General features: G+C 51.5%; 1 protein-coding gene across 1 annotated transcript in view; it reads left to right on the top strand.

Moving 5' to 3' along the window:
* Positions 1-13,154, top strand: part of RFTN1 (raftlin, lipid raft linker 1) — a 231,686-nt gene that overhangs the window by 181,629 nt on the left and 36,903 nt on the right. The window contains exon 7 of the mRNA XM_068972288.1: positions 179-294. Within this exon, the coding sequence (XP_068828389.1) occupies positions 179-294 (116 nt within the window). The remainder of the gene's footprint in view (positions 1-178; positions 295-13,154) is intronic.

The raw sequence follows: 13,154 nt of genomic DNA, 5'->3' as shown, positions 1-13,154 counted from the left end.
TTCTGATGGGGCTAGACTCTACGGCTGTGTGTGCCTTCTTTAATTAACATGCTGAAAAGATGTTCTGATTGGGATTATTAATGAATGCAGTGAACATTTTTGCTGTTTGTGAGGCTTCTGCCACAGACGGTTTACAGCAACCACCACCCCCCGCCCCTTGCTTTTTCTTTCTCCACAGATTCCTTGCACGACTTGACAGATGGAGTGTTCATCTTTGAAGCTGTTTCCACAGAAGACAGCAGAGCCACGCAGGGCTACGACGCTATTGTAGTCGAACAGTGGACGGTTCTGGACGTAAGTGTGGGGCTTGGCTGTGATGCTTTTTTGTTTGGACCGCGGTGGTTTCATCCGCTCACTCCTCCGAGCGAGGCTGCCCCTCGACAGCAGGTGGACGGCTGGACACCCCCAGGACCCCTGTTGTCCTTGGGGACCCTCCTGTGCCCCCCAAGGTTGGGGAGGGCCCCCCACTTTTCCCTTTCAGTAGAAAACACACATCATGTGTGCCAGACCACTGGGCAGAAAAGAGTCCTCTTCACTCGTCTGAAAGGTCTAAGTGACGTAAGTGAGGTAGACGCATGGGTTGTGGACCCCGTAAGGAGAGCGGCATCATCACTGGAGCATGACCCTCTGGGCCCCCTCTGACAGGGGCCACAGAAATTCATACACCAGAACAGGAGTATACGCGCCTGTGCTCTGAACCGTCACGGTGAGTCTGAGTGAGTGCTGTGACGGCTCCCGTTTTACAGATGAGGAGACCGAGGCACCGAGCGGTTAGGCCCCTGGCCCATTAGGTGCTAAAGGACGGCTTCGGCATGTTGACCCGGAAGGCCAGCAGTCTGGGCTCTGGGCAGAGGAATTCCTCAAGCTGTGTTCTGCTGGGGTTTGGGAAGAGGTGGGACATTTCTTAGGTTTGCTGGTGTAGATTTTAAAGCTGTGAAACCGTGGATGTTTTAGACCCATCTCTCGCCCACCCAGCACCTGGGGTGATTGAAGCTAGGGGACTGCTGTCTGAATGCTCTCGAGCCACCTTGGGAGCACACTGGGTCGGTGGGCTCGGGGGCCCCGCCAGACGGGACCACCTGTGCCACAGACGAGGAAGCGGCTCTCTGTGAGGAGTGAGGGCACGGGGACCTGCCAGCCCTGTGCCAGCTGGCGGCCAGCCCCCGGGCACTGTCGCTCCCAGCCCTTCAGCCTGTGGCCGTCCTGAGCAGAGCTGCTGGGGGCAGCCTGCCTCGGAGCCAGGATGGGCAGTAACTGCTCGCAGGTGTGGCAGAACAGAGTCCACGGACAAGCTGTGATGATCAGAAAGGGGAATCCCAGCACAGCAACCGGGCCAGTCAGGCTAGGGACCGAGAGTCCCGCGGTCCTAGGTAGAGAGGAAGGTGGGAGTGGGTGGTGACCTGGTCTGCCGCCCCCTCCACCAGGGACCCCCACCTGACGTGGGTCCCCGGGGGCCTCCATGCACCTGACTGGAAATGGGGTGCCAAGGAAGTGAGACGCTTGAGAACGAGAGTCCAGTGTGGGCAGTTCATGGCCGCACCCCGCGTGGGGACCCTCGTCAGCTGTGAGACGGCAGTCCGTTCACCCAGCCCGCCTCCGGGGGTGGGTGCAGGCTCTGGGTGGTGGGACAGGGCGGGCGGCAGGTGGGCGATCTCAAGGACCATCCAGACGGGCCCGAGCTGGCCACCCGCCCCCGCGTGCTGCAGCCCACTGGGACACGGGCTGTGTCGGCAACGGAGGCGTGGCTACCGCAGAAACACGTGCGCAATTTTGCACATGCGAGGTTGGCGGCAGCGCCGCAGGGACCCGCGTCAAATCCCTTGTTCTCCGCCCATTAAAATGGCTATTAAAGGGGGACTTTGGTGGCTCAGACGGTAAAGCATCTGCCTACAATGCGGGAGACCCGGGTTCAATCCCTGGGTCAGGAAGATCCTCTGGAGAAGGAAATGGCAACCCGCTCCAGTACTCTTGCCTGGAAAATCCCATGGACGGAGAAGCCCGGTAGGCTACAGTCCATGGGGTTGCAAAGAGTCGGACATGACAGAGCAACTTCACTTTTGCGGTTTCCTCAGGAAAGATGGCTAGATGGCAGTGATCCGGAACTGCCTACGAAAGTGGTTCTCAGAGTGTGGTTCCGGGGTCAGCAGTGGCAGCAGCCCTTGATGAGGTGTTAGAAACACAGATGCTCGGGCCCCACTCTGGACCCAGCAAATCCGAAGCCCTGGAGGTGGGCCCAATTGTGTGTTGCTGCTGCTGCTGTTGTTGCAGAGGGTGGGGTGGGCTTCCCTGGTAGCTCGGCAGGTAAAGAATCCGCCTGCAATGCGGGAGACTCTGGTTTGATTCCTGAGTCAGGAAGATCCGCTGGAGAAGGGATAGGCTACCCACTCCAGTATTCTTCGGTTTCCCTGGTAGCTCAGATGGTAAAGAATCTGCCTACAACGCAGGAGACCTGAGTTCAAGGTCTGGGAAGATCCCCTGGAGGAGAGCGTGGCAACCCACTCCAGTCTTCTTGCCTGGAGAATGCCATGGGCAGAGGAGCCTGGCAGGCGACAGTCCATGGGTCGCACAGAGTCAGGCACAAGTGAAGTGACTTAGCACGCACGCACACCGGGTCTTAGCTGTGGGATGTGGGATCCAGTTCCCTGACCAGGGATTGAACGCAGTCCCCTGCTTTGGGAGCATGGAGTCTTAGCTACTGGACCATCAGGGACGTCCCGCCATTAGAGTTATAACAAGCCCTCAAAGTGATTCTGAAGCTCACTCAGTTCTAAAGAACTAATGTCTGAAAGAACAGTACAGACACTCCTTTCTCCAGGCGTCTATGGTAATGTGATATTTGATGCAAAGGGTGATGGGAAAAGTACCCCAATGATTCGTCTTTCTTCAGCGTTTGCAGTATTGAAATTTCAAAATGTGACCTTGATGTGTAACTGGAGGGAATGCCTACAGTCTGAAATATCTGCAGGAGGGGGATTTGGTTATAAACTTAAATAAGGACACGGTTGTCTTTTCTTCCCCCTTGTCCATTTTTAAAATTACTATTATTTTTTTGATTGAAGTATAGGTGATTTACAGTGTCATGTTAGTTTCAGGTGTATAGCAAAGTGATTCAGTTTTATGTATATTCAGTTCAGTTCAGTCGCTCAGTCTTGTCCGACTCTTTGCAACCCCATGAATCACAGCACGCCAGGTCTCCCTGTCCATCACCAACTCCTGGAGTCCATGCAAACCCACATCCATTGAGTTGGTGATGCCATCCAACCATCTCATTCTCTGTCGTCCCCTTCTCCTCCTGCTCTCAATCTTCCCAGCATCAGGGTCTTTTCCAATGAGTCAGCTCTTCACATCAGATGGCCAAAGTATTGGAGTTTCAGCTGTAACATCAGTCCTTCCAGTGAACACCCAGGACTGATTTCCTTTAGGATGGACTGGTTGGATCTCCTTGCAGTCCAACAGACTCAAGAGTCTTCTCCAACACCACAGTGCAAAAGCATCAATTTCTTCCATGCTCAGCTTTCTTTAGTCCAACTCTCACATTCATACATAACCAGTGGAAAAACCATAGCCTTGACTAGACGGACCTTTGTTGGCAAAGTAATGTCTCTGCTTTTGAATATGCTGTCTAGGTTGGTCATAACTTTCCTTCCAAGAAGTAAACATCTTTTAATTTCATGGCTGCAGTCACCATCTGCAGTGATTTTGGAGCCCAGAAATAAGTCAGCCATTGTTTCCACTGTTTCCCCATCTATTTTCCATGAAGTGATGGGACCAAATGCCATATCTTCGTTTTCTGAATGATGAGCTTTAAGCCAACTTTTTCACTCTCCTCTTTCACTTTCATCAAGAGGCTCTTTAGTTCTTCACTTTCTGCCATAAGGGTGGTGTCATCTACATATCTGAGGTTATTGATATTTCTCCCAGCAATCTTGATTCCAGCTTGTGTTTCTTCCAGTCCAGCGGTCCTCATGATGTACTCTGCGTAGAAGTTAAATAAGCAGGATGACAATACACAGCCTTGACGTACTCCTTTTCCTATTTGGAACCAGTCTGTTGTTCCATGTCCAGTTCTAACTGTTGCTTCCTGACCTGCATATAGGTTTTTCAAAAGACAGGTCAGGTGGTCTAGTATTCCCATCTCTTGAAGAATTTTCCACAGTCTATTGTGATCCATACAGTCAAAGGCTTTGGCATAGTCAATAAAGCAGAAATAGATGTTTTTCTGAAACTCTCTTGCTTTTTCCATGATCCAGCGGATGTTGGCAATTTGATCTCTGGTTCCTTTGCCTTTTCTAAAACCAGCTTGAACATCTGGAAGTTCACGGTTCACGTATTGCTGAAGCCTGGCTTGGAGAATTTTGAGCATTACTTTACTAGCATGTGAGATGAGTGCAACTGTGAGGTAGTTTGAGCATTCTTTGGCATTGCCTTTCTTTGGGGTTTGAATGAAAACTGACCTTTTCCAGTCCTGTGGCCACTGCTGAGTTATCCAAATATGCTGGCATATTGAGTGCAGCACTTTCACAGCATCATCTTTCAAGGTTTGAAATAGCTCAACTGGAATTCCATCACCTCCACTAGCTTTGTTCGTGGTGATGCTTCCTAAGGCCCACTTGACTTCACATTCCAGGATGTCTGGCTCTAGGTGAGTGATCACATCTGGGTCATGAAGATCTCTTTTGTACAGTTCTGTGTATTCTTGCCACCTCTTAACATCTTCTGCTTCTGTGAGGTCCAGGCCACTTCTGTCCTTTATATTCTATATACTTTATGTACACTTTCCATATTCTTTTCCTTTATAGGCTTACAGAATGTAGTTTTCACAGTTGGTCCTTGTTAGTCCCCAATCCCTCCCCTTTAGTAACCATGTTTGTTTTCTATGTCTGTGGGTCTATTTTTGTTTTGTATATACATTTATTTGTGTCTTTTTAAAGATTGCACATGTAAGTGATATCTCATTTGTCTTTGGCTTACTTCAGTTAGTGTGATCATCTCTGGGGCCATCCATGTTGCTGCAGATGGCATCATTTCATCTTTTTTTGTGGCTGGGTGATATACCACCGAACATACATGCACATCGTCTTTATCCATTCAGCTGTCAGCAGATGTTTTCCTTTGTTTTCCAAGCCACCCAGAAGTTGCTTCTTGCATTGTGCCAAAGGGTAGACCGGTGTTTCTCAAAACTGGGCTTGTATCAGAATCACTTGGAAAGCTTTTTAAAAGACAGACATCCAGACTGTCGCCAGAGTTCCCCACTTCCACCAGCTGTGAGAATCGGCCCCCGCTTGCAGGAGCCACGTGTGTGCAGGTCTTACCGGCGCCACCCAGCAGGGTCCAGTCCGGGTGGCCTTGCCTCTGACCCAGCGGTCGGAAGAGCTCTGTCAGCCTTGCCGCAGCCCCCAGACGGCTCCTGCCCTGCACACACGTGCGGGCATCGTCCAGCTCCCTGACCGGGTCCTCCAGGCCGGGCCCCTTCCTCTCCTCCCCACCCTTTCGGCCTCTGGGAGGACCTTTCCGTTCAAGCCTGGGCAGGGCCCTCTTGGCTTGTGGTTGGCCCTGCTTGTCTGGCAGCCGCTATCCTGCGGGAAGCTCCCAGGGCTCTAACCGCAGAAGACCTCTGAGCAGCTCTTTTTCTTCTCAGAGCTGGGACTGGCTTGTCCTCATCCGGCCCCTTTACTCCTGGACACGCTGATTCCTCAAACCCTGGGTGCAGGCATGCCTTTCTAATTCAGCCACGTCTTCCTGGCCTTCCTCTCTCTCTCTCTCCCTCTACACACACACACACACACACACGCACACATGCACACACTTTCATTAGAAAACCTACGTGGCTGTTCACAGCTCTACAGACAGTGTAGTAGGTTGCAAAGAGAATGTGGATTCTCGAGTCTCCCCTGGGTAGGCGTCCTGCTCTTTTATTTCTCGCCGACTGAGTGTGAGAAGGAAACCACCCCCACCCCTCGCCCCGTCTGCTTTTCCATTTTTCACTTGTGCAAATGAAGACACCAGTAACCACCTCTCCAAGCCGATGAGAATGAAAAGAGATAATGGATTTAAAAGCGGTGAATGTTTATAGTAAGTAAATAGGGCTTGCTTTCTTCAGTCACCTGGGATCTTCAGATAGAAGGGTCCTCGGCCTGTTGTGTTAACCTCGTCCTAAAAGCACAGAGGAGGCTGGACTAGGGAACGTGTGCAGTCAGAGGCCAATATAATAATTGCATTAGTGTCGGTTGGAAACCCCCGGCCTAAGATTAAAGGCAGTTGTGAATGGGACGAAAGCCCATCCAGAGGGCATTTGGGATGTGTGTTTTCTTTATGTTCTTTGAGCTGACTTAATTTACAGTGTGGCGTGTGAGCAGAGGGGGTAGTTCTCCGAGAGGAAGGGAGACGGTGCAGACCAACAGGTGAAGGGGCAGAGGCGAGCGCTGGGCTCCCCGTGCCACGGCCTTCAGCCTGCCCGCCCGCCAGAGCCGCGGGGCCAGGCGCTCGGGGGCCGTGGGGCCTTCTGCATCTGCAGCCCTCTCTCCTGCAGTGTCTGCGAGCTTCTTGTGAAACCTGCTACCGGAACCAAGCATAACACAGTGAGGGGAGCACCTTGGGCCGACGCAGTTGGTGTGGGAGCTGGTGGGTAAGTGAAAAAGTCATGCGAAAGAGCGGAAGAGCATCATTCGGAGGGAAGGGCTGGGAGTGTGGGAGTGCAGACGCAAACTAGCATGTGTAGGAGGGGTAAGCAGCAAGCTCCTACCGTATAGCGCAGGGAATTAGAGTCAGTATCCCGTGATAAACCACAATGAAAAAGCGTATGAAAAGGGATATATATGTGTGCAGCTGAGTCACTTTGCTAGACAGCAGAAATTAGCACAACATTGTAAATCAACTCTGATGCAATTTTAAAAAAAGAAAAAATCATATTCACATCTTATCCAGTTTAGTATAAAATATGGAAGCGCCCATCCGTGCGCCAGTCTTTTGGAGTTTGGGGTCTGCTGGTTAGAATTCTGCTTCATCCTTCTTTTATAAACCAAAGTGTGCCGTAACCCAGAGCCAGCGTCAGTGTCTTTAACGTGCAGCAGAGGGCCCTGACTGCAGAATCCTTCTGCTTCTGCTTTTTCCTGGTCTTGTCCGGCTCCACCCCTCCCCACCCACCCCGGACAGTGGCCGCAGTTGTTGTTTCTTATCCAGCTGTCCTTTGTCAGGTCTCTTCAAAGCGTTCTACCTAGTTTTCCTGGAAACAACTTTTGTTGCACTTCCTATCCACTTTAAATAATTTAAATTAAGACATGGAGCTGTGGTAACAGGTCTGACTGACCTGCACAGGTGTGGGAACACAGCAGGCTCACCTGGAAGTGCTCAGCTGTGCATCGTCCGGGATCTGAAGGGCCTCCTGGAGAGCCGCCTGCCTCCTGGGCTTCTCGTGCAGCTGGAGACAGGATGGGCTTTGGGGTCCTCCATTCAGTTCAGTTCAGTTCAATCGCTCAGTCGTGTCCGACTCTTTGTGACCCCATGGACCGCAGCACTCCAGGCCTCCCTGTCCATCACCGACTCCCAGAGTTTACTCAAACTCATGTCCATCGAGTTGGTGATGCCATCCAGCCATCTCATCCTCTGTCGTCCCCTTCTCCTCCTGCCCTCAATCTTTCCTAGCATCAGGGTCTTTTCTAATGAGTCAGCTCTTTGCATCAGGTGGCCGTAGTATTGGAGTTTCAGCTTCAGCTTCAGTCCTTCCAATGAACACCCAGGACTGGTCTCCTTTAGGATGGACTGATTGGATCTCCTTGCAGTCCAAGGGACTCTCAAGAGTCTTCTCCAACACCACAGTTCAAAAGCATCAATTCTTCAGTGCTCAGCCTTCTTTATGGTCCAGCTCTCACATCCGTCCATGCCCACTGGGACTCCCCCGTTAGAGCCCCTGAATCCCCGTAGGTTTCATCCCGGGCGGTGCTGTCCTCAGGGGTCTCTCCTTCCTCTACCTGTAGGTTCGATCTGCTGTTGAATTGCCTCCACGGCATCTCCTCCCTTTGGTTTCTGCCCTTTTTCCAGCCTACTGAGACATTTGTGATCAGGATAGTATCCTACATCTGGGGATCTTCCCAGCTCGGGCTTCTCTGAGCCTTTCCTGTGTCAGGCTGCTCCTACCTGCCTGGACTCAGGCAGACTGGCTGGAGGCCTCAGCCCTTCAGCGTGCTGCGGAAACCTTTCCTTGGTAACCCCAGCCCTGTCTGCAGAGGTTCAAGATGGCCTGTCATTCCACCCAGCAGTCCCCATCCTGTCCCTGAAGGACTCAGGAGAGGCTTGATACGAGGCATTTCTGTAACTGGAACCACTCTGGGGTACCCTCCACCCCCCGCCCCCGTACGTCCCCCTGTTCTGCATGGACTTCTGCGGGCTTCTGAGGGCCCATCTTCTGTTTCCATGGGCTCCCAACCATCCCTCTAACGGTCCACACTGGGATTTGCCAGGGAGTAACAGCAATGCCTGCAGTATCTAGAATTCACCACCTTCTGCTTCAACAAGGACGCCAATATTTGTCCTTTTAAAACCATCTGGCTTTTTTTTTCTCTGCCACAGTTTCTCCAAGATAATTATTTTGGTTCTGAGATCATAGCCTTTAGTGCCAACAGCAGCAGATCTCGGCCTTGTTTCTGTGATACGGGAGATTTTCCCGTGGATGATTGCTGCCGAGAAAGGACCAGGCCTGCCCTCCCAGGCGGCAGTTCCACTGCGTCCCACCCAGAGCAAACCACAGCTCAGCGGAGTCTGCCGGTGGCTGGGTGAGGGAGACGTCTCTCCTCCCAGCGTTCCCTTTGATCAAGTTCCTCACTTCCACTTCTGATAGTGACATGCCAGTGTGTGCTGAGCACTGCTTCCTTAAAATGGAATTCTTCTTGGCTTGATGAATTTTAAATTCATCATTAAAACAATTGAGGTTGCTTTGGAAGTCAGGTTGCCAACCTCTGTGAAAAGTTTTCAACGCCCACCCCTACCCATGATTTGTGACATCCACACGTGACGTCCATCTCTTTTGGAAAAACACAGGCATTTGTTCACCAGAAGGCAGATAGATACCAGGACATGATTTCAGCATCGTTAGTAACGGGCAAAAGGAAGTAAGGTGCGTGTCCATCAGCAGGGGAATGGTTGAACAGAGGATGGTGCCTCCTTACCGTGCATGCGGTCATTCTGTATGAACTGACACGGAAGGAACTCCGGGAGATGCTGGTCACCGAGGAGACAAGTTGCAGGTTAACTGCGATGGTTACCTTTATGTGACGGCCCGTCAGGCTGGGGCAGCCAGTGGTTTGGTCAGACACGCGTGTAGATGTTGCAGTGGAGTGTACGACTGACGTGCAGGTGAGGACACTGGACCCTCCGTAATGTGCGTAGACCTCATCCAGCCGGTTGAGGACCTCAAGAGCGGGCCTGCCCTGCAGAGCTGGACTTGCCAGCCCCCAAGTCGTACAGGCCAGTTCCTCTAAATCAGAATCTCTGTCCCTGTCTGTCCTTCTGTCTGTCTAAAAGTCTGTCTCTGTTCTCTACCTGTTCTGCTGGTTCTGTCTCTCAGGAGAACCCTGACCGATACAGAGATACCCTCACCAGTGTGATACCTTTAATGGGGAAAAAAGCATCACAAAATAATATAATGTATATTCTGTGGGAATATGCAGGCGCAGAGAAAGGCCTGGAAGGACTGCCATCAAGTTGGCGAGAGTGGTTACCTATGACTGGGAATGGAAGGGCAGAAGGTGGCTTTACCCATAATAGTTTATGTATAGAATTATTCATTCACTTGAGGAATCAAAAACTTGTTTTTAGAAGATAGCTAGTTCTGTATCCCCACAGCCTTTCTTCTCTGAGGTTTTGAGAGAGAGAGTGAAGTCGCTCAGTCGTGTCCGACTCTGCAACCTCGTGGACTGTAGCCCACCAGTCTCCTCTGTCCATGGGATTTTCCAGGCAAGAATCCTGAAGTGGGTTGTCATTTCCTTCTCCAGGGGATCTTCCCAACCCAGGGATTGAGCTTGGGTCTCCTGCATTGCAGGCAGGCAGACCCCTTATCATCTCAGCCACCAGGGAAGTGGGTAAGGTGTATTTAGCTGTATTTATTGAACCATTTTATACACCTAAGGCTTTAGGTGTATTTATTTTCTCCTTGTGGAAAAGAAAGTAAAATAGAAATTGAGTAATTCCACTTTCTGTTGTCTTACATGTCTTTTCTCTTGTGTAGCTTCTTGTTTTGAACAGAGTTTTTTATTCGAGTAGAGTTACAAGGTTCCAGGTATATGGCAAAGTGGTTCAATTATTTATGTCATAGTCTTTTTCAGATTCTTTTCCATTGTAAGTCACTGCAAGATATGAATACAGTTCCCTGTGTGGTGGAGTAGGACCTTGTTTATCTGTTTTAGATACAGTGCTATGCATCTGCTAATTCCAAACTCCCAATTTTTCCCTCTCTGTATGGCAGCCGTAAGTTTGTTTTCTACATCTGTGAATATATTTCTGTTTTGTAAATGGCTTCATTTGTACCATTTTTAGGTTCCACATATAAGTGATATCATATGATATTGCCGTTGTCTGACTTCACTTGGTATAGTAATTCTTATGTCCATTTATGCAGCTGCAGACAGCATTGTTTCATTCTTTTTTATGGCTGAGTAGTTTCCATTGGGCTTCCCTGGTGACTCAGTGGTAAAGAATACACCTGCCAGTGCAGGAGATGTGAGTTCAGTCCCTGGGCTGGAAAGATCCCCTGGAGAAGGACATGCCAACCCACTGCAGGATTCTTGCCTGGGAAATCCCGTGGACAGAGGAGCCTGGCGGGCTGCAGTCCATGGGCTCACAAGAGTCCGACACCGCGTAGTGACTGCCCACAAGTATCCCGTCGTGTATATGCCCCACATCCGTATCCGCTCTTCTGTCTGTGGACCGGTAAGTTGCGGCTGTGACTCGCCCAGTGTAAACTGTGCTGCTGTAAACACTGGGATTGAACGTAATTTTAAAATGTGTGTGTATGTATATATATATATATTAGCTATGACAAACCTAGACAGCATATTCAAAAGCAGAGACATCACTTTCCTAATGGAGGTCTGTATAGTCAAAACTGTGGTGTTTCCAGTAGTCATGTAAGAGATGGACCATAAAGAAAGCTGAGCACCAAAGAATTGATGCTTTCAAATTTGTGTTGTTGGAGAAGACTCTTCAGAGTCCCTCGGACAGCAAGGAGATGAAACCAGTCAATCCTACAGGAAATCAACCCTGAATATGCTGCTATATTCAGAGTATGTACCTGAATATGATGCTAAACCTGAAGCTCCAATACTTGGGCCACCTGATGCTGAGTCACAGGAGCTGACTCATTGGAAAAGCCCCTGATGCTGGGAAAGATTGAAGGCAGGAGGAGAAGGGGGCGGCAGAGGATGAGACGGTTGGGTGGCATCACCGACTCAGTGCACATGAGTTTGAGCAAGCTGCAGGAGATAGTGAAGGACAGGGAGGCCTAGTGTGCTGCTGTCCACGGGGTTGCAAAGAGGCGGACACAACTTAGCGACTGAATGACGTGTATATGTAGGTAGTCAAATGTACCCGATCTCATGCGAGACTTGGCCTTCTTTCTCCTTTGTTGGCTTTGCCTCCCTCTGCCGCTGTCTCTGGGGTCAGGTACTTCCCTTCTACCCTTTTCAGTCTCCACAGACTGATCCATTCTCTTAGCTGCTTCCAGCTCTTGCTCTGGACTCACATGTCCACCTGGAGCCAGCCTCCCTTGGAGCACTTCTAGCCGTGGGGCCATATTAAACCTTCTGAACTTTCGAAATCCTTCTTCTTGACTCTGGAAAGGGCTTACAGTGCTCTTTGGCTGTAAGAGACTCGTCGGAAGACGGCTTAGTTTGTATGGTCTGTGTTCCCTAGGTTAATTGTTTTCTTCCCCAAATGATGGAGATCACATTTTACAACAGTGACTTAAAAAAGCCACTCTCCGATCACTGAGTCCTCTTTTATTTTTTATTTTTGGCTGTGCCAAGAGGCTTGTGAGATCTTAGCTCAGGCCCTTGGCAATGCAAGTGCAGAGTCCTAACCACTGCACCACCAGGCAGGTCCCAAGGCCTGAGTCCTGAGTCCTGACTTCTGATCTGACTCTCACCCTGTGCTGGGAGGGCGGAGCCCAGGAGGGCCGTGTGGTCCTCTCTCGTTCTTGTCAGGCAGATGTTTTCCTCTGCCTCCTCCTCGTCAGCAGCAGCCTGGCGTGGAGGTCATGAGTGTCACGTGGCTTGCAGCAGCGACAGCACAGAGACGAGGGGGGATTGGATTCGTGCCAGCCCTCCGTTCCTAAGATGCGGCTGGCCCTCAGCGGAGGATTACGTAGGAGTAAAAATAATTTAGGGTGAAGGGGATTTGTGGGCACAAAACGGGGAACCCTCAGGGAATCGGGGAACCCCAGAGGGTCAGAGGCTCTTCGCTGTCCTAGGACAAGAATGCAGAGGCCCCAGCCTGTGGGGAGCCTCCAGGGGGGAAGGGGACTTCCTGCAGACATGCAGCAGGGCGTCCAGGCCGGGTGGTGTCCTGCTAACAAGACGTTCGCGGGCAGAGCCGAGCTGACCAAGGCCCCTGGGCCCAGTGGGCTCCGGCGAGGTGGCCACAGTCAGGATGTGGATGAGCCGGGGGCGTTAGGAGGGGCTTCCTGCCGGAGGGACGAGGGGCGAAGCGGAGGAGAAAGCACGTCTGTTCGTTCTCGTCACCATTAGGAGACACAGAGGACCCTGCGGTGTTCCTCTGGATCCCGTCTCGCTTGTGCTTCACTTCCTCTGTGTCTTCCCTGCCACCTGCCACTGGTACCAAGCCTGGGGCTCGGGCAGGGGGAGCCAGCAGTGCCTGGAGGTTCAGATGCCCCTGGGGTGGTCCATCCCCGAGGGGGTAGTGTGAAACCCAGGGTGGTCCATCCCCAAGGCGGGGAGTGTGAAACCTGGAGAGGTCCATCCCCGAGGGGAGGAGTCTGAAACCCGGGGTGGTCCATCCCAGAGGGGAGGGGTCTGAAACCCGGGGTGGTCCATCCCCGAGGGGGGGAGTGTGAAACCCGGGGTGGTCCATCCCAGAGGGGAGGGGTCTGAAACCCGGGGTGGTCCATCCCCGAGGGGGGGAGTGTGAAACCCAGGGTGGTCCATCCC

This window comes from Capricornis sumatraensis, chromosome 1, assembly GCF_032405125.1.
Source record: "Capricornis sumatraensis isolate serow.1 chromosome 1, serow.2, whole genome shotgun sequence".
NCBI classification, from domain to species: Eukaryota; Metazoa; Chordata; class Mammalia; order Artiodactyla; family Bovidae; genus Capricornis; species Capricornis sumatraensis.
Note: the sequence above shows the minus strand (reverse complement) of the source record. Positions and strands in the feature narration are given on the sequence as shown.